This window comes from Periplaneta americana, chromosome 1, assembly GCF_040183065.1.
Source record: "Periplaneta americana isolate PAMFEO1 chromosome 1, P.americana_PAMFEO1_priV1, whole genome shotgun sequence".
Lineage (NCBI taxonomy): Eukaryota > Metazoa > Arthropoda > Insecta > Blattodea > Blattidae > Periplaneta > Periplaneta americana.
In genome coordinates this window covers 101,541,351-101,562,500 of record NC_091117.1, presented here as the reverse complement: position 1 = coordinate 101,562,500, position 21,150 = coordinate 101,541,351, and the positions used below count along the sequence as shown (strand labels likewise).

Below are 21,150 nucleotides of genomic sequence, written 5' to 3'. Positions count from 1 at the left end.
CCTGATTTATTATGTATTTACAAAACAAAGCTACTTACAAGGTATTTCATTGGATGACGTCATGCCGCTTCCAAGACTCTCAAATTCACCCTCTCTGCCAGTCTTCACTAACTGCCTCAACTCCTCACCAACATTTTTTATGTTTCGTTATCCGTTTCCCGCCCGGGGTACAGACCAAGCCATCCACCAGGTGAGATGGGCTTAAAAGCACTTTTGATTTCACGTACTTACAAATGTCGTCTTAATCAAACATTTCTTACATTTAATTTGATTCAGTGCATTATAGTGATAAGTCGCTATAATGAGACTGCACGCAAGAAAAGAGTTCGAACAATGTGTGATATAATTTTAACCAATTAAAATGCATGCTTTATCCTACTGGACCAATGGGATTAGTCCAGCAATGATCTGAGGCATAAGAATACTTTCATTGTAGGCAGTGATTTACCACACGCCTGACAAGACTCTATACCGCTGCCTAAGCATCTTAAGACCGTGTATTCTGGTGACACTATTCCTGTTTCAAATTTAATACTCCACAGAAAATCATGCTACAGGGTGTTCTTTAGCCCTGGGGCATAACAGTAGTATCACCTGAAATCGAAGCTCGAAATTAAAAAGTACGAAAGGAAGGACCGGATATCGAATCCTCTCAAACAGTCGAAACATTCACACGAACACATCACTCTAGATACAGTAAGAGCCATGAACTATCTTCGAGAGATCATCATATTATAAATGTTTGTTTCTGTAATCGGACACATTGTATGAATTAATATATCAATCAGTCCATCGAACCTATGTCTATTTATTATTTTATCTGTTCTCAATCATTACTTAAACTAAAATACAAACACTGCGAGTTAGAGAATTTCAACAACAAAAAGTATTGTGTCTCCACCCCTAGTCGTATTGTGCACAATGCCTAAAACAATTTCTGAAGAGCTTCAGTCAGACATCCTATATATCTTGATCCAGAATTCACTTCAAAGCTGATTATTCGATTGTTGAGCAATATGTTATATATTTCCTAATGATAGTAACTAAATTGATAGAATCGAAGTTATCAATGCGAGTAATTTCAGCAGATAATTTTGTACTTGAAATACAGGCTGACAAACGGATTATCTAAATGGACAATTTATACGGAAGTGCTGCACTCCACAGCTAAAACACAATGAAGTACCACTATCTGAAGTTTCCTTAGAACCCTTCTTGAGAAATTGGAAATCCGTGGTTCTATTAACACTAATTCCTTTTATGTCATGAGAACACGAAGCTGCTTTTTCGGCCATTGAAATTTCGGTAATAGCTTACTGCAAGGTAAGATCTTTAATACCTAACAACCTTGTCTGTGTAATTTTAGCTCGCATTTCATATACCAATTGATCTCTTATAAGTATGCCTAAACATTCTCCAAAATTACATGATTTAGCTAAGTGACGTAATTCCGCCACATATGACATCATTGATTCATCTGAACCTTGCAGATTTTAGTTCTGTCATCTTGACATTAGGTATGGGCTTTTGTTCTCTCAGACAGTCCCCCACAATACAGTATTTTGGTAATTCAATAAATCGACCACTTAGGAGATGTGTACCAATTATCTAAATACAACCAGTACTCTTTTTTCAGTTTTCTTTTCATTAGATCATCACAACCCGTGTTAAGAGTGGTTGGTTGATATTCATTCATTCATAGTGTACTGTCCAAGGGCAAGACTTTCACTGCAAACCCAGCATTATTCCATCTTCCCTATTTTCTGCCTTCCTCTTTGTCTCTGCATATGATTAATGTATCTTAATGTTGTCTATCATTTGATATCTTCTTTATTAAGCATATTTTTCTAATTTAATGTATGTTTCTTTCTTTATAAACTTTGACATCATTTTTGTGTAACTGTTTTTTCTCTGGATTCGTTAGTAAGTGCAAAACCAATTACATACAACATATTACAATCCGAGAATATTTTATTTGTGTATTTGATAGGTTTTTTTTTTTTTTTTTTTTGACCAAAAGTTAGAAACAGTGTCTCATAAGCAATGTCGGTTTTGAAGCAAAACTTTAGTTGGAGTGTGCTGTGATAAGAAATTAATCTAATCTTCAAAGTAAAAACCATAAAATCATAATATGATCTTCAGCCACCTTCCAGCAGGGTTTTTTATCCTGTGAAAGTACCAGTTTCTGGTTTTTATGCGAAGAATTTGGGATTCCCACTTTAACAGCTTCAAAATTATTGAAATTTCTTCATTGCAGGAAGCAAGTCATGGCTCGAAACAGATGGTAATGTGAAAGAGCAAGATCAGGTCTATATGCCAGGTGTGGCAGCAGTTCGAGTCCTCCCAATTCCTGGATTTTTTCCATGGTTATTCGAGTGTCCTTTTGCAAGAGAACTGTATTTTGATTAACTAATGCCGGATACCTCTCTCTCAAAACTTCATGAACTCGTTCTAGCTGTTAAGAATAAAAATCCGCATCATGCACATCTGTTTGGAAAAAAAATTCCAGTGAATCACATCTTCAAAATTCCACCAGACATGACATTACTTTGGGGCTGAACCAATTTTAATTACGACTTTGGTAGGTTGACAGGGATCAAGCCACTGTTTTGAGCAATACACCCAGTTTTCATCACATGTGACAATTCTCCTGATAAGTCTATCATCCATTGTATTAGCACTAAGCTGACCACAGAAAACTGTGTGTTTTTTTTATTTTATCATGTGTGTGTGTGTGTGTGTGTGTGCGTGTGTGTGTGTGTGTGCGTGTGTGTGTGTGTGTGTGTGTGTGTGTGTGGTAGGAATAATAATGCACAGATGTTAGGAAGAAATCGGTTAATATATCATAATCACTATATTTCTCACAATAAACCATACTCACCTCTAAATGTGATTCACTCAGTGCAGAAAGACTCCGATAGAACCCAACAAGCGCAAGTAGCACAGAAAATACAGCTGCTACAATTGCATACCATGCCAATGGTTCCAACTTTGGTGGTGGGCCAACTGAACAAAAAAGAAACAGTAGAAAATTCTCTCTCAGTAAATGTATCACAGGAAACACTGTTTTTCTACCATCAGATCCATGGGATAAACAGAAAACAGCTACAGAGGAGCTTCAATTATAGTCGTCTTTAACTTGTCGCCATTTCTAAATTGGAATTTTCAAGTTTAAGAAACAATAAAAAAAATCTGTTCCTCCATTCACTGTTTGAGTCGCTTAAGAAACTTCTTGCCCCAGCAACTAAAACTTACCCTAGTACAAACCCTAGTAATGCCGCATTTCGATTATTGTGACTTTTGTTAAGTGACCTAAGTTCTGAACTGTCAGTCAAGTTACAGCGAGTTCAGAATATGTGCGTCAGATACGTATGCAACATCCGATGATACGATCACATATCACCGTCCTTCGCAAGTCTTTCGTGGCTCCGACTTAAAGTACGTAGAACTTTACACTCCTTGTCATTGCTCTTTCGAATTCTGCACACTTCAACACCAAATTATCTTTCATCTCGTTTCTCTTATCTATACTCTAACCATGATGTAAATACCAGATCACTTATCTATGGCGCGTTAAGTATACCTCTTCATAGAACATCTCATTATTCATCATCTTTTACAGTATCCACCTCGCGACAATGGAATTCCCTGTCACAAAGTATTAGGGGCTGCAAGACAAACACTTTTAGAAACAGCTTAAAAGATAACCTTCTTAGCATTTCACTCCAATCATACTGACTTAAACTATCACTGTCTACATTGTTACTCCTTCCTTTAGACATGCATCCTGATACTGCTGTATTTTCAAAATTGTCTCATAATAATCTCTTTCTATTATCTAACATTATTTGGAATATCTTAATATTCTATGTATTTTAGCTTAATTCTGCTACATAGTTTGTATTTCAGTGTTTAATTAATAGTTCATAGTATTTTGTTGTTTAATTCGTAAATAACTCTTGTATACATGTAGCTCTTATCTAAATCAAATTGTTGAATTCTTTGTAAGTTGATACATATGTATGTATACTTTTTGCTGGTTGAGTGGAAGAGAAGGCCTTACGGCCTTAACTCTGCCAGCTAAAAATAAATCATTATTATTATTGTTATTATTATTATTATTATTATTATTATTATTATTATTATTTCTACTAACTATTGTTCACTACTTAATACTATAAATCATTGTATATAAATCCCTAGGACATGATGGAATTATGCCCATCATTAGAGCTAGGATTTATATGTAGTAAGAGTTAAAAATGATGCTGAGTATAGCTGAGTCGATGTGATGCCGGTTAAGAAGGTTTTAAGCCTGGTTGACAAGACTCGAAATGCAAGAAAAGTCATAAGGGCTAGACAATGCAGCTTTTTAAACACCTCGCTGTTTTGTAAATGGTGGGTAAGAGGATTAAAGACCCTTGGCACTAACTAATGATAAGAATGACAAGTATGAGGAGTGGGGGGGCATGGCTTGCATGTTTATAAACTATACAGACTAAAAATATTAGCTTTTACTACATACGAATCCTAGCTCTAGGCTCCAGCAGGGAACTGAACTAATGTCTAAACAATTTATCCTTATTTTAAGGGCCAATTTAGCATTAGGATACATACCAATGAACCGGAGGCATACAAGGGTGGTATTTATACCAAAACCAGGGAAATTTTTGGCCCTGGCTAAGTCCCTAAGGCCTATCAGTTTAATGTCATTTATACTCAAAACTCTTGAGAAATTGGTAGACAGGCATGTAAGGGACGATGCTTTGAACACCTTTCCCTTGCACAAGAACCAACATGCCTATAGTGAAGGCAGGTCAACAGAGACTGAACTTTTTCAGATTGCACAAAAACTGGAAAAGACAATTAAAGCAAAAGAGATGGCACTTGGTGCCTTCATTGATATTGAAGGTGCCTTTGATAATACATTCATCATAGCTATTCCTACAGCTGCAAAGAAATGTAGTGTAGATGAAACCTATATCAGGTGGACTGAGTCCATGTTGAGAGACAGAATGGTACATACAACCCTCATAGCCAGCAATTTATTTGCAAAGGTTATGAGAAGTCGTCCACAGGGAGGTGTTTTATCACCCATACTGTGGAATCTAGTAGTAAATGGGTTACTGGAAGAAGTCAGTAATCTAGGATTTGAAATTACGGGCAATGCTGATTATACAGCCATCATAGTTCGGGAAAAATACACGAATACCATTAGGGAACTTATGCAAGTGGCCCTAAATAAGGTGACAACATGGGCTGAGAGAGGTTTTAAGATCAGTCCTCATAAAACAGTCATAGTACCTTTCACTAGACAAAGAAATAAGAAGGAATTAGGACCATTATTTCTTAAAGGTGAAAAACTCAAAATGGTTGAGGAATTCAAGTACTTAGGGGTGATCTTTGACTCTAACGTAGACTGTAATCAACATTTAAACAGAATAACATAACGAGCAAATACAGTTCTTGAAACTTCAGGTGCACATACAGGAAAAAATGGGGATTAAGACGTAGTATGATTCATTGGATCTATACCAGAATAACACTGTTCTACAAGGGTCATTTTTCTTATATGAAAATATGTGATTCCAAAGGATTTTTATATGGCAAATTCAAATCTGAAAACAGAAATTCGCTATCAGGCACAGATTTTTAGTTATACGACAATATACGTCTCATTTAACTTACATTTTAAGTTTGTGATAAAGATGGTGAACTTTGCTTAACAACAGTTGCCTACAGTTAATTTTGTTCTTCATTGGTTTTCATTTTCAAATTGTGTCATTCCTGTTGCTAGTAAAATTTTATGTTAATAAGCAAGTCGTTGTCACAGGATTTAAAATTGAGTTAAACTGGCATTATTTGGATGATGGAGACATTCCTTATCATGTGAGTAAATATTCATTTTTAACCATAATATTCCGACATCTGTGGTATATAAAATGTGTAAAACTTTACATATTTCTCTTTCACAGAAACCTCCTAAATCATAGAAGTAAAATAGACAGATTCTAACAGAGAGAGAGAGAGAGAGAGAGAGAGAGAGAGAGAGAAATCTTGAGTTTAACCCGAAATTCTTGTTAGAGAAGTGAGTATTATTTGTTTACATGAAATATTGTTTCTGCATATGCACAATTCAACTCATAATGACATTCTGCAATGATGTTTGTGACTTAATGAATACTTTGAACTTCAAATACGAGCCACAGGAGTGGAGACTTTTATAGATGCCTCAAAATACAGCCTAATCATGCTAGGCCTTATTAAACAATTTGTTAAGGCCATGAACACATCTGGAAGAGGATTTATGTACCTTTCAAAAACGTTTCTTCGTTTTTCTGCAGCAAAAATAAAAGAGGGCGTGTTTGTGAGTCCCCAAATTAGAGACTTCAGAAGGATTCAGATTTTGAACAATGCCTTGCACCAAAAGAAAGAAGAGCGTGGGCTTGTTAAAGAATGTAACGCAAAATTTTCTGGGAAGAAAAAGAGTTAACGACTTCGAACAATTGGTTCAACAAATGATAAATGCATATAGAGATCTAGGATATCACATGTCTTTAAAAGTGTATTTCCAAGATTCTCATCTATATCATTTTCCTGAGAGCTGCAGTGATGTCTCCGACGAACATGGTGAAAGGTTCCATAAAGATATAATATCCATGGAAAAGCAGTATGAAGGGAAATGGATGCTTGCGATTCTTGCTGACTACTGCTGGAACATTATTAGAGACTGCAAAATTGAACACAGGAGAAAAAGATAAGATATTTAAATTCTTAGGGAAAAGTGTATTTTGTTCATATTTTCTAACCTTAAATACGTTTTTCCATATAATATAATTATTATATTGAGGCTTGTATTTATTTTTTGTTTTATAGTGCATAAAATGTTTGTAAATAATTTTGTAAGTGACTAAAATATTAATAGTTACATATTTTGCCTACATAAATACATAGCGTGGAAACTAAAATTATTTAAAAAATGAAATTGCATATAACTTGAAAACTATGCGTGACACAGAGAAACTAATTACAGATTTGAATTCAGGAGGTAAATTTCCATATTAATCAAGAATGTTATACCCAGAAAAATGAATTTCATTTTTTTTTTTGTAGAATAGTGTAATCAGACCATCTATAACTTACAGAGCTCTGGTTTCATTGAAAAAAAAAGTCCTTCAAAATAACTCTAAAATTAAGCTATGCAGAATTCAAGAACAGTCTGTATGACTATAACAGAGGCTATGAAAACGACTTCCACTGCAGCTATGGAAGCACTCTTAAACTTGACTCCATTGGACACAATAATAATGGAGGAAGCGAGAATGGCTCTCCATAGAATGCACCATTCTAAGCATCTGAAATTCTCAGCTGTAGAGTCAGGTTTGCTGAAAATCAAGGGATTTATGGTGTATGACGTATGGGATCAGGCCATATTAATCCTGTCCAATATTACATAAAGAATTTCAGAATCATCATTGAGAAGAATAACTCTTCTCAGGTTCTCAGCCAGGTGAGTTGGAGATTTGCTTTCAAGCTTTCGACGGCTAGTTCTGGCATCTTCTTCAGGGAATGAAGTAATGTGGGACCATGTCTAGCCGGTATATATGCAATAGTAGGGCTTCCAGCTGTGGGCCAATCAGGAGCTAGTTCCTAGTCCCGACCGCCAGGTGCATTCTGGTTGGTGGAAGTGATAGCCAATCAGAAGCTACTTGCTGGTCCCAACTGTCTGCTGTTGGTCTAAGCGTATTGATGGCAGGTTTCCATGCTGTACTCAGCTGTAGACCCCCGTCTCTGTTGAAATTATTGCCATCTAGCTGGATTTCGATGGCTTCCTTGATAACCAAGTCCCAGTAACCTGATGTCTTGTCCAACATGGTGGTGGCGCCAAAATCTATCTTGTGACCAGTTTCTAGGCTATGTTGGGCTACTGCAGTCTTATGCTGCGTTGATGTTCCTTGCAGCATTCCATAATGGTGTGTCCCATCTGCCCAATGTAGCATTTTCCACACTCACAAGGTATTTTGTAGACACCAGGTGTCCCAAGACCAAGGTCGTCCTTCACTGGTCTCAGCAAGTTCTGGATCTTTGTGGGCAGCTTATGGATGGTCTTAATCCCGTGTTTTCTTAGCAGTCTGCCAATCTTGCCTGAGATGGGGCCATAGAACGGAATGTATGCCAAGCCCTTCGTCTCCTCTTGTTCCTCGGTGGGTGGTTTGTCCGAAAAGGCCCTTCTGAGGGCCAAACCGATTTCCTTGTTGCCGAAGTTGTTCTGTTGGAACGTCTTACGTAAGTGACGGATCTCAGAAGGGAGACTCTCTATGTCTGAAATCTCTTGCCCTGTGCAGAAGAGTCGACAGGACCGTTCGTTTCTGTGCCGGGTGGTGGTGGCTGCGTCCATTCAGATATAGATCGGTATGTGTAGGTTTCCTGTATACGCTGTGACCCAGTATGCCATCTGGCTTCCTGGAGATGAGAATGTCTAAGAAGGGGAGACATCCGTCTTTTTCCACCTCTTTCGTGAACTGGATGTTCGGGTGGATATTGTTCAGGTATTCTTGGAATTCCTGAAGTTTATGCTTCTCCATGAGGCCAAATGACCAAAGTGTCATCTACATAGAGGTAGAAGTGAGCTGGTTTCAGGGGCATGTTCTCCAGGGCTCTATGCTCAAAGTCTTCCATGTACAAATTGGTTATGGCTGGTGACAGAGGTGAGCCCAGGGCTACACTGTCGGATTGCTCGTAATACTGCCTTTTGTACATGAAGTAAGTGGAGCTGAGTGTATGGTTAAAAAGTCCAATGACCTCAGGCAGGAAGTGAGGTCTTAATAACTCCAACATTTCCTTGATGGGACTCTACTGAAGAGGGACACAACATCAAAACTCACCAGAATATCAGACGGATTTGTTCTGATGCTTTGTAGTCTTGATAAACTCTGCTGAATTCTTGACGTGGTGGCTCCATTTTCCCTCAAGAGGATTCAGAAGACTGGTAAGGTATTTGGCCAGCTGGTAGGTGGGAGAACCTATGGCGCTGACAATAGATCTCAGTGGAATGTCCTTCTTGTGGATTTTCGGCAACCCGTAGAGTCTAGGTGGTCTCATGGAATGTGGAGTCAGGACTTCGTCACTTCAGCTGGCAGATTGGCCTTCTTTAGTAAAGCTGTTGTGCGTCTTTCTATGGAGCTCGTGGGATCGCGGCTGAGTGTCTTGTATGATGGATCCGCTAGTAGTTCCAGGATCTTCTCATTGTATGTGTTGGACTCCATGACTATCGAAGCGTTTCCTTTATCTGCCAGTAGTACCACAATACTTTCATCTTCTCGTAACGAGCGGAGTGCTTGATGTTCTGCCTGTGTGATGTTGGGTGTGGCTTTACCGGCCCTTCTGAGGGCCACGCAGACGTCCCTGTGAATCTCTTCCGCAGTGTCGGCCGGGAGTTTGTAGATGGCTTGTTCCACTCCGCTTATGATTTCCTTTACAGGAGGTTTCTTAGGTGCTAGGGCAAAGTTAAGTCCTTTAGCTAGAACCAATACCTGGTTCAGGTCCAATGTCTTGCCAGTCAGGTTGACCACCACACGGTCAGTGTCCAAGGGTGGTGTGACCTGGTTGACAACAGACAGTCTATTAAATTTATCACTTTGCCTAGTCATACATCATTGAGAAGTCTTTGATGTGGCATACAGATGGATCAAAGACAGACTCAGGAACTGGATCAGGAGTTTATGGCATCAGACCAACAGTCAGCTTACGATTTCCCTTGGGTAAACATGTCACAGTTTTTCAGACAGGGATATACGCGATTATTCACTGCATTCATGAAAATATAAGAGATTATAGAAGGAAGCAGATTCTTGTATTCTCGGATATCCAGACTGCCTTTATGGTTTTAAATAGCCATACTGTTACTTCAGGACTAGTTCTTAATTTCCTCAATATACTTTCAACTCTGGCAGAACAGAATGAGGTTAAACTCATCTGGGTAACAGGGCATTGTGGTATTGAGGGAAATAAAACAACTGAACTTGCAAGACAAGGGGCAGCTACAAAATATATTGCACCAGATCCAACTCTCAGAATACCTAAGTGCTCAGTCAGAGAGGCGATTAAAAAGTGGTCCAAGATTCAACATTACAAAACCTGGATCAGGACACCAGGTATAAATCATGGGAAACAATTTATTACTAGACCGTGCAATAAAAGAACTGAAATATTACTTCAGCTGAGAGCACTTACAGCTTTTCTCACAGAGCATCTTAATATAATAGGTGTGCTCTGTTAAAACTAGTATTAACCAAAAGAGGAGTTAAATTTAACAAAATATTCCATATATTAATAATGATCTTCATATCACAAAATTGTAATGATATCAAAATATTATAGTATGTATTTAATTCAAAGATACAGATACAGAAGGTATCACGAGCTTTGTAATTGTTAATCCATAGTATCCCCACTTGGTATGCGAGTTTTTCTCTCTTTTCTCCCGGACCAATTTCTCGATGTTTGGAGTTACTTCTGTGCACTACTTTACTGTAAAGTGTATTTCAAATTGTGGTCAGACAATTGACTTGTTTATCGAAGTTTAATTTCATTAATTCTTCTTAGGTGCATTCTTTTTTGTGGCATGGTTATATGCATGGGGTACAGCTGTATCTCACTGTTTAAATTCAAATTATTATACACCTTCATTACAGAAAAGTAGTCTCTCTATAACAGTAGTCTCAATTGAAGAATTGTGTATGATTATAAATTGAATTAATCTACTTGATATGAATTGTACAAATTTGTATAGCTAAACGAAAGTATACTTGTAAATTGAATTAATCTGTTTACTTTGTATTGTATATGTTTGTATAGTTTGGCTGATGAATTGTATATGCTTTAAATTGAATAGTAATCTGCATAGCTCTACTGATGAATTGTTTATGTTTGTAATTTGAAGTAATTTACACGATATGTATTATCAATTTCTTTATATCTCAACTGATTGAATTGTTTATGACTTAAATTGAATTAACTTACTTGTTATGTATTATATTTTATAGCTCAACTGATGAATAATCATTTGCGTTTATAAATTTAATAAACTGATTGGCCATGTACTGTATATTTTTTAATAGAGCCATTAATGTAGCTCAGTCGGCAAACTCGCTGGCCTGCTGATCCGGAGCTACGCTCGGGCTTGGGTTGGATCCTCCATTTGGTCTCATTGATTGGTTTCTTCCAAGGTTTTCCCCAGCCGTGGAACTGATGCCGGATGGTCTATGGCGAGTCCTTGACCTCACTTCATTTCACTCCCGTTTGGTCTGATTACCTGATTGGGTTTTTCCCAGGTTTTCCCCAACCATAAGGTAAATGCCAGGTAATCTTTTGGCGAATCCTCAGGCCTCACCTCATCTCACATATCACCATAATATTGTAAAAAATTGTAAAAATTGTAAAAAATTTGTAAAAATTGTAATTGTAATCTTGTAAAATTTTGACTTGTTCCACATCTTAAAGCTTCATTGCTAATGTAAGATCTATGGAAATTAATAAATGAAATGAAAAAAAAAAATGAAATACACAACTTTTAACACTATAACACTTCGGAATATTATATATATATATATATATATATATATATATATATATATATATATACATATATATATAATTTACACGTGTTAATTAACTAGGTTACCTTGTTGACTAATTAATTAACATGTGAAAGAATATATATAATATTTCAAATTATTAAGTTCTCTTGAAACTCAACTGACATCTAAACTTTATTTTTAGTTTATCTACGAGTTCTACACTGCAACTGGTAAATAACATTAGTTTAATTGTTACGATATTTATTATAATGTTCGATAATATTAATGTTTCATCTTATACATCTTGATTACACAACTTTTAACACTATATCACTTCGGAATATAAAGTATATATACAGTGGCGAAGTTTCAGGGTAAGTAGGATAAACATTTTCGAAGGGACAAGATCAATTTAGAATTTACTTAATTAAGAACAGGAGTGTTTCCGAGTTTCGTTTACCTTTTAGGAACGTAAAGCATAGCCTAGATCATTATATATATATATATATATATATATATATATATATATATATATATATATATATATATATATATATCGTGATTCACGAGGATTTACTGTCACTTAAGGAGCTTATTTCCGAAGACATTCTGAGCAAAAAATGTCTGGTCCTAATCTCAGTATTTTCAAAGTTACCGCTTTTCTTCAGTTTTAAGGGTAAAAAAATATTACAAATAGAGAATGAACTAATCAGAAGTGTCATTTCTTTAATTGGCTAGTATTCTGAAGCTAAAAATGTGTTAATTGCTTTGTACAAATTTTGTTTTTCAATTTTTAACTTAAAATGACATCATTCTCATGCACTTATCACAAAAATTGTTACAAATCGTATGACTTTAGGAACTCGATTCTTTACAGTTTAATTATGCATCCTAAAAAAACGTTACGCGGAGTCCACAGATGATCCCGAGCCAAAACACCGGAAACCAAGAATAGAAAATGCACGGAAAGAAGATCAATTCACATTAGCCATAGCAACATACAACATACGATCTCTTAGAACAGAAGAACAGCAACAGGAACTGGAAGCAGCATTACAGGAATGCCAGGTGGATGTGCTAGGCTTAAGCGAGGTAAGACGAATGGGAGAAGAAATTATCGAAAAACCAAATGGTGACATATTTTCCTATATTGGTGAGATGAAAGGTCATAGAGGAGTTGGATTCATCATCAACAAGAAACTAAAATCCAATATTAGGGAAATAGTAGTTGTCTCTGAAAGAGTAACAGTGCTGTCTCTAGAGTTAAGGAAGAGAAAAATTACTATAATTCAAGCATATGCTCCAACAGACTCAGGCACAGTAGAAGAAGTAGAAAGCTTTTACACCGACCTAGATGAATAATAAATGTTATGTTTTATTTAACGACGCTCGCAACTACAGAGGTTATATCAGTGTCGCCGGATGTGCCGGAATTTTGTCCTGCAGGAGTTCTTTTACATGCCAGCAAATCTACTGACATGAGCCTGTCGCATTTAAGCACACTTAAATGCCATCGACCTGGCCTGGGATCGAACCCGCAACCTTGGGCATAGAAGGCTAGTGCTATACCAACTCGCCAACCAGGTCGACGACCTAGATGATACTCTCAACAATTTTAGAGGAGACGTAAACTTTGTTATAGGAGATTTTAACAGCAAGGTGGGAACGAAACAACACGAGTTAGAAGACCCAATCGGTCCATACAGCTATGGAATTAGAAATTTGAGAGGGGATAGATTAATCAGCTTCGCCGCAGGACAGAGATTGAAAATAATGAATACATTCTTTAAAAAGACGAAAGATAGTAAATGGACATGGAGATCTCCAGACGGAAAAACAAGAAACGAAATAGATTTTATTCTCACCGACAAGGGAAGTTATGTAAAAGACGTACGAGTTAATAACAATCTCAAATTCGATTCAGATCACAGAATGGTCAGAGGAATAATTAACATCAGGAAGAGGGGCAGAAAGCATATCTGGGACCGAAACACACAAGCTGAGAACATAAACTATCAAGTATACAAATCAGAACTACAGAGGAAAGTGCTAGAATGGAGAGAAAACGAACATACAGAAGTCCAAGAAATCTACTCAAAGTTGGAGAATTGCATAAAGAGAGCGGGAGAGGCCTCAACGCCCAAGAACAAAATCAGCAAGAAAAGAAGCAGACTAAGCGAAAATATAATAAAACTCATAGATCAAAGAGAGAAATTAAAACAAGAAAGAGACATCTCCGACATAAAGAAGCTCGAGTATGCAGAATTTAATAAAGTGATGAAGAAGGAAATAAGAAAAGACTTGCAAACTTTTAAAAACAGACTGGTGGAGGAAATCATGCAGTCTTCCAAATCCGTAAGAAGAGTCAAGAGGGAGCTGAGTGAAGGGAAACACTGGATGCTTAGTTTAAAAAGTCAAAATGGAGAGAAAATCACACAAAGAGATAAGATTGTTGAATCGGCAACTTCCTTCTATAGACAACTGTACACGAGTACAAGAATTGTTACAGCGGACTCAACAGAAAAGTTCATACAGGCGTTTCCCGATGATGAAGAAGTACCTTTGATCCTCGCCAGCGAAGTGAGAACATCTATAACAGAGTTAAAGTCAGGCAAAAGCCCAGGAGAGGATGGCATCCTTAATGAACTGTTGAAACTCGGCGCCGACGAACTCATACCACCAATGACAGAGATATTTAACAAGATTCTGCAAAGTGAAGTTATACCTGAAGAATGGACTAAGAATACAATAATTCTTTTACATAAGAAAGGCAAAAGAGACAATATAGATAACTACAGGCCCATCAGTCTCATGTCCAACATGTATAAAGTGTTTTCGAAAATAATATTGCGCAGGATCACAAGAACACTGGAAGAAAATCAACCTCTGGAGCAAGCTGGATTTCGTTCCGGATTTTCAACGGCGGACCACATTCAGACATTGATGCAGATCATGGAAAAAGTCGAGGAACACAATTTAAAATTGTATATAGCCTTTGTGGATTATGCAAAAGCTTTCGATTCGATAGAACATAGTAGTGTTTTGAAAGCACTTAAGAATCAGGGTGTTCCAATCAAATATATTAGACTGCTTGGCACGCTGTATCAAAGAAACACAACAAAAGTGAAACTGGATACAGAAGGAACACCATTCAACATACAGCGAGGGGTAAGACAAGGAGATCCTTGTCACCGAAGATCTTTAATTGTGTATTGGTGGAGGTCTTTCGCAAGTTACCTTGGGGTCGCAAGCACGGCATATCAATCGACGGAAGAAAATCTAAGCTTCGCTGATGATGTGATTCTGTTTGCCAGATCCAGGAAACGATTGGAAGAGATGCTGAACGAATTGTGCGAAGAAAGCATGGCAGTAGGCCTAAAAATCAACACCAGCAAAACCAAAGTACTGACAAATGACGCAGAAGGGCAGATGATCGTCAACAATGCGAACATCGAATTTGTCACGCAATACATTTACCTTGGCCAGACTATATCATTTCAGAACAGCATGGACAAAGAAATTGATAGACGAATAGCATCGGCATGGAGAAAGTTTTGGAGTCTGTCCTTCATCCTAATGGACAAGAGCCAGAAATTGCAGAACAAGAGGCAGATCTTCAACAGCTGCATTGCACCTGTACTTCTATATGGGGCGCAATCCTGGTCACTCACCAAGAAACAGGCATTAAAATTAGGAAGATGCCAAAGAAGAATGGAAAGGAAAATACTCGGAATAAGCCTGAAAGACAGAATCAGAAACGAAGAAGTACGGCGACGAAGCGGCGTAGAGGACGTGGTCACACTCGCTAAAAGGATGAAATGGCGCTGGGGAGGACACGTGATACGAATGCAACCTACCAGATGGGCACACACGGCGACACTGTGGGATCCAAGAATTGGCTGGAGAAATCGTGGACGACCGAGGACCAGATGGGAGGACGAGTTTAAGTTGCAGCTAGGAAGACTGTGGACCAGAATAGGACGCCAAAGAACACAGTGGAAGGACGCAGTCAACCAACTTTGAGCGGGAGCAACAACCAGTGCTAGTGAAATTGTGGACAAAGAACTAGGAATGTAAATAGACCATCAGGTCGGCTCTTCTGATGGTCAAGACTTGAGCCACCCCTGCCCAAGCAGGAGGCCTTGCCCCATATTATTATTATTATTATTATTATTATTATTATTATTATTATTATTATTATTATTATAATGTACAGTCTTAAAGAATTTACAAGAGTAGCATAATTTGTAACAAATGTTGTGATAAATGAGTAAGAAAATGTAATTTTGTAGTTAAAAATAGAAAAACAAAATCTGTACAAAGCAACTATGGAATTCACAACATATTTTTAACTTCAGAATACTAGCCAATTAAAGAAATAATACTGCTGAATAGTTCATTCTATATCTGTAATATTCTTTTACCCTTAAAACTCAAGAATAATGGTATTTTACAAACAACTTCAAATTAGTGTAACTATGAAAATATTGAGATTAGAACAAATGTTTATATGACATTTTTTGCTCAGAATGTCTTCAGAAATAAGCTCCCGTGAATCACCCTGTATATATACTTTCACGTGTTAATTAACTATATTATCTTATTGACTAGTTTTAGCCAGTGGGTCATCATCAGAATCTTAGTATGTGAATAAACTGAGACTGAAATTAACCTGAAATGTTATTAGTTCTAACTCTATAGACATCATCACCTCCATGTTCTTCTTCTGTTGGTTGAATTTGCAATTATTTTGGTGACGTTGTTCAAAATCAGATCTAACAATAATATTTCAGAGCATATTTCACGAGCTCTTCCCTTTGCACCTGGAAAATGAGTTATGTACAGGAGTGTGAACGTTTGTTTTAGGCTTTTCTTTGTTCTGCTTTGTTTTCCCATGTTTCCCTACAAAATATCTATTTGAATGCGCAACATCACTATCTTCTTCCTCTGCATTGGACAATTCCTGCTCTGAACCTGTCTCATGATTAAGGTCCGGATTTTTTAAAAACTTAAAAATATTTGAAATAACTACTGAAGCTTTCCTGGCGACGTGATAATTCGAAATTTTCTCGGGCTTCCAGCCAGGTCATAAGTTGGTGATCCACCGACGTTTCCAGGATGTTCATCTTCCTCATCACCAGGGTTAAGTGATATCTGAGGGTACCTAGCTCCTTAATTTATAGTGCCAGAGGGAGTCAGCCGAGGAGCTGTGCGCCGATTGGCTGTTATTAGTGCGGACTGCTGCGAGAACGTTGCCGACGTGTCGTCTTGCTTTGTGCTTTCCGGCTGAATGACCTTGGGTCTCACGGTGGGCTCGGCGGACGAGTTCTCCGCTGATGACGGCCCGTCATCCGGGCGGTGAGAAATTTAATAGCCGGTGACCATGCCGTGCTTAGTTGGAGACCCGAGTCCCGGTTCAGGTTACCGCGTTCCGCCGCTATGGCCAGGGTTTCTTTTACTCTTCTATCCCAATAGCCCGCACACTTTGCCAGGACCTCGGTGTTATTGAATTTAGCCCTATGGCTTTTTTCAATGCAATGTTCAGCCAATCCGGATTTTTCGGGCTGCATTAATCTGATGCTTCTTTGATGTTCCGAAAGACGCGTCGCTATTGTGCGTCCAGTCTGTCCAATGTAAGCCGTATCACATTCACATGGGATGCGGTAGATCCCTGGTACTCTGAGGCCTAGATCGTCTTTTACTGATCTGACCTTGTTCCTGATTTTTGGCGGAGGTTTGTGGATTGTTTTTATTCCATGCTTGTGGAGCAGTCTGCTTATCTTTCCCGACAACTTCCCTGTGAATGGTAGACAGGCTGTGGCTGGTTTTTCCGCTTCTAGTGAGTCCGTGATGGGCTGCTGCTGCTGCTTCTTGTGTCTTGCTCTATTCAAAGAGGCCGTGATGTCTTTAGCCAAATATCCATTCTGCTGGAGGGTGAGCTCCAGGTGTTGAAATTCAGTGTCTAATTGCTCCGGGTCCGATATAGAGACTGCTCTATGGGCCAGTGTGTTAAGTATGCCCATCCGCTGCACTTTGTGATGGAAACTATTCGCGTTCAGGTACAAGTTGGTGTGTGTGGGTTTACGGTATACCGCATGGCCAAGAGATCCGTTGTTATTTCTGGAGATAAGGATGTCCAGAAATGGGAGTTTACCGTTCGTTTCAACCTCCATAGTGAACTGGATCTGGGGTTGTAGACTGTTTATATGCCTGAGAAAATCTGGTAATGTGTCTACGACCCCAGATCCAATTCACTATGGAGGTTGAAACGAACGGTAAACTCCCATTTCTGGACATCCTTATCTCCAGAAATAACAACGGATCTCTTGGCCATGTGGTATACCGTAAACCCACACACACCAACTTGTACCTGAACGCGAATAGTTTCCATCACAAAGCGCAGCGGATGGGCATACTTAACACACTGGCCCATAGAGCAGTCTCTATATCGGACCCGGAGCAATTAGACACTGAATTTCAACACCTGGAGCTCACCCTCCAGCAGAATGGATATTTGGCTAAAGACATCACGGCCTCTTTGAATAGAGCAAGACACAAGAAGCAGCAGCAGCAGCCCATCACGGACTCACTAGAAGCGGAAAAACCAGCCACAGCCTGTCTACCATTCACAGGGAAGTTGTCGGGAAAGATAAGCAGACTGCTCCACAAGCATGGAATAAAAACAATCCACAAACCTCCGCCAAATATCAGGAACAAGGTCAGATCAGTAAAAGACGATCTAGGCCTCAGAGTACCAGGGATCTACCGCATCCCGTGTGAATGTGATGCGGTTTACATTGGACAGACTGGACGCACAATAGCGACGCGTCTTTCGGAACATCAAAGAAGCATCAGATTAATGCAGCCCGAAAAATCCGGATTGGCTGAACATTGCATTGAAAAAAGCCATAGGGCTAAATTCAATAACACCGAGGTCCTGGTAAAGTGTGCGGGCTATTGGGATAGAAGAGTAAAAGAAACCCTGGCCATAGTGGCGGAACGCGGTAACCTGAACCGGGACTCGGGTCTCCAACTAAGCGCGGCATGGTCACCGGCTATTAAATTTCTCACCACCCGGACGATGGGCCGTCATCAGCGGAGAACTCGTCTGCCGAGCCCACTGTGAGACCCAAGGTCATTCAGCCGGAAAGCACAAAGCAAGACGACACGTCGGCAACGTTCTCGCAGCGGTCCGCACTAATAACAGCCAATCGGCGCACAGCTCCTCGGCTGACTCCCTTTGGCACTATAAATTAAGGAGCTAGGTACCCTCAGATATCACTTAACCCTGAAGATGAGGAAGATGAACATCCTGGAAACGTCGGTGGATCACCAACTTATGACCTGGCTGGAAGCCCGAGAAAATTTCGAATTAAAAAATATTTATTTTTTATGTGCAAAAAATTTGAAAAATGTGCTAAAACTAAAAACAAAAAAAACATCAGAATGTTCGTAACTTACTACAAAAAATTATATTGAAACTCACCAATTGCAACTGAACATCAGATGTAAAATGCTGACTGGAGTTGCAGTGCACAACAAATGTCATCTCCAGATTGTGCATCACAAATCCTTGCCTATGAGAACAATGTCTTATATTGAGAAAAAGAACATTCTACATCACACGATGTTAACCTTGCACACACACGATCAAGTTCACTTATGTTTTGCCCTTCCAAAACTTGAGCAACTTTGCAGAGGGTTTGGTAGCCAAACATACACTTAAATTTTTTTCTTAGAACTTCTATTTTCGAACTTCAGATAGTGTTAAGTTGCCTTTCAACATACTGTACTTCTTTAACTGAATTACTCAATAAATCTACAGAAGTTTCTAGTTTCTTTATTGAGTGAATCAAGAAATCGAAATTAGCAAATATGAAAGCCAAGTCACATTTTAAAGTAGTATCACATAATATTAAATTCTGAATAATCTCAATTGCAGAGGCATCGTCTTTGCCCAGTTCACTTACTACTTAAAAATGATCTGCATAATACAACACGGCATTAAGCCAGGTGCCCCAACGCGTGACTACAGGTGTAGGAGGGAATGGAAGATCAGGATTTATCTTTTTGAAAAGATCAATCTGTGACGGTGATTTTACAGAGACTTCTTTTCCATTGGACACTAACTTGTCTACATTAGTGTGGCCATTGTTTCCGCCACTGATATTTGCTTTGGTTTTCATGCATCCTTTCATCTTTCGTGATCTAGATGGCAGTGATGGTGGCTGATCATTTGATCATCTGTGATCTGGTATTTCTGAGGCCTGATACGAGGCTAGGTCTTCTAGTACCTCATTCACTGTCAGCTTGGCGCCATTCTTTCCCCTCATTGGCCATTTTGAATTTTGGCCGTTGGTGTTTAGTATGTTCTGAGCGGGTTTCAGTTTTTGTGTTCCACGGAGCATGGGTCACTCTCCAGGGAGCCACGGGCCATGTAACATAGAAACTGGTGTCTGTGTTATATAGGAAGTTTGTTGGGTATCAGCGTTTGGAAACATAGATTATTCATTACGGCACCCCAGTTTGTGTAATATATGGTAGGATTTATTGGTCGTTCATGGGGAAGCCAGTATCTGTGTTGATACGGAATTAAGTTGTGTGAATAGGCTGTCGACGAGTTGGTGCTTCATGACTCTGGGACTCAGTAACATTCCCCGAAGAGCGAGTGTGTGGTTTGAGAGACATGATAGTGAAGCAGCAGCGAATCATGGCAAGCTTGGATTGCAAGCCAGAGCACGCATAAGGTTTCTGATATGGAAAAATGTGGTTCTGATTGAGGAACTAGATGAGCCTTATGGTGACTTGTGTAGAAGAGAGGAGTTATGGAATTGTGTCGCAGTAAGATAGCGGACTTATCCTGTAGTATGAATTGTTCCTGTTGTGCTTGGTGTTTGGTTCTCTCTCTATTTCCTATTACCGTACTACAAGTTGGTTTGAGTTATTTTCTAGGGATTCCCAAGTGGTCGGACTGTGTCATTCGCTTGCGGCGACAACCAGTTTTGCTATGCTTAGCAGGGGAGTGAACATTGCAAGGTGTTCAAAGGTGAATACCTAAAGCCAACTATCAGTCATGGTCCCATGGACTGCATGCCTGTTACCTCACCTGTGACCAGGCACCGCAGTGAGATGGTTTGCTACCAAGGAACTGATGACATTGAGGACTAGGAGCTGTTAACAGAACATCCAGAGCAATTCGCAGTGGAAGACTGTGAATCATGTTCCCATCTGTGAATGCTCAATATGTTGCGCAGCAGTAAGGAAGACTATAGCACAGCATGGAGTGCTATGTTCTCGCACTATATTCTTCGTGTTCTGTCAGCGAGGAATGAGTTGCGTCAAGACAGTGCGATGTATTTGCTGGCGGGTTCATGGTGATATTCACTATGGGTGATACTGTATTCCGGTTCCTTTGGAGTGTTATGAAAACTAACGTTTTATGGGTTATGGGTGATTTGAATTGTATTCTTGGGTGGAATGCTTTTATGGTGTATGGATGGCTTGAGGGGAATGGCTCATTGAAAGGTTTCGTTGGTTGTTCATGTATTCAGTGGTATTGTGTGGCTGTGAA

The 21,150-nt window shown here is 38.9% G+C and overlaps 1 protein-coding gene across 2 annotated transcripts in view; it reads right to left on the bottom strand.

Annotated features, from left to right (window-relative positions):
• Window positions 1-21,150, bottom strand: part of LOC138698854 (vesicle-trafficking protein SEC22a-like) — a 71,747-nt gene that overhangs the window by 28,118 nt on the left and 22,479 nt on the right. For both annotated transcript variants that reach the window (XM_069825069.1, XM_069825073.1), the window contains exon 4: window positions 2,882-3,006. In XM_069825069.1, coding sequence (XP_069681170.1) covers window positions 2,882-3,006 — 125 coding nt within the window. The remainder of the gene's footprint in view (window positions 1-2,881; window positions 3,007-21,150) is intronic.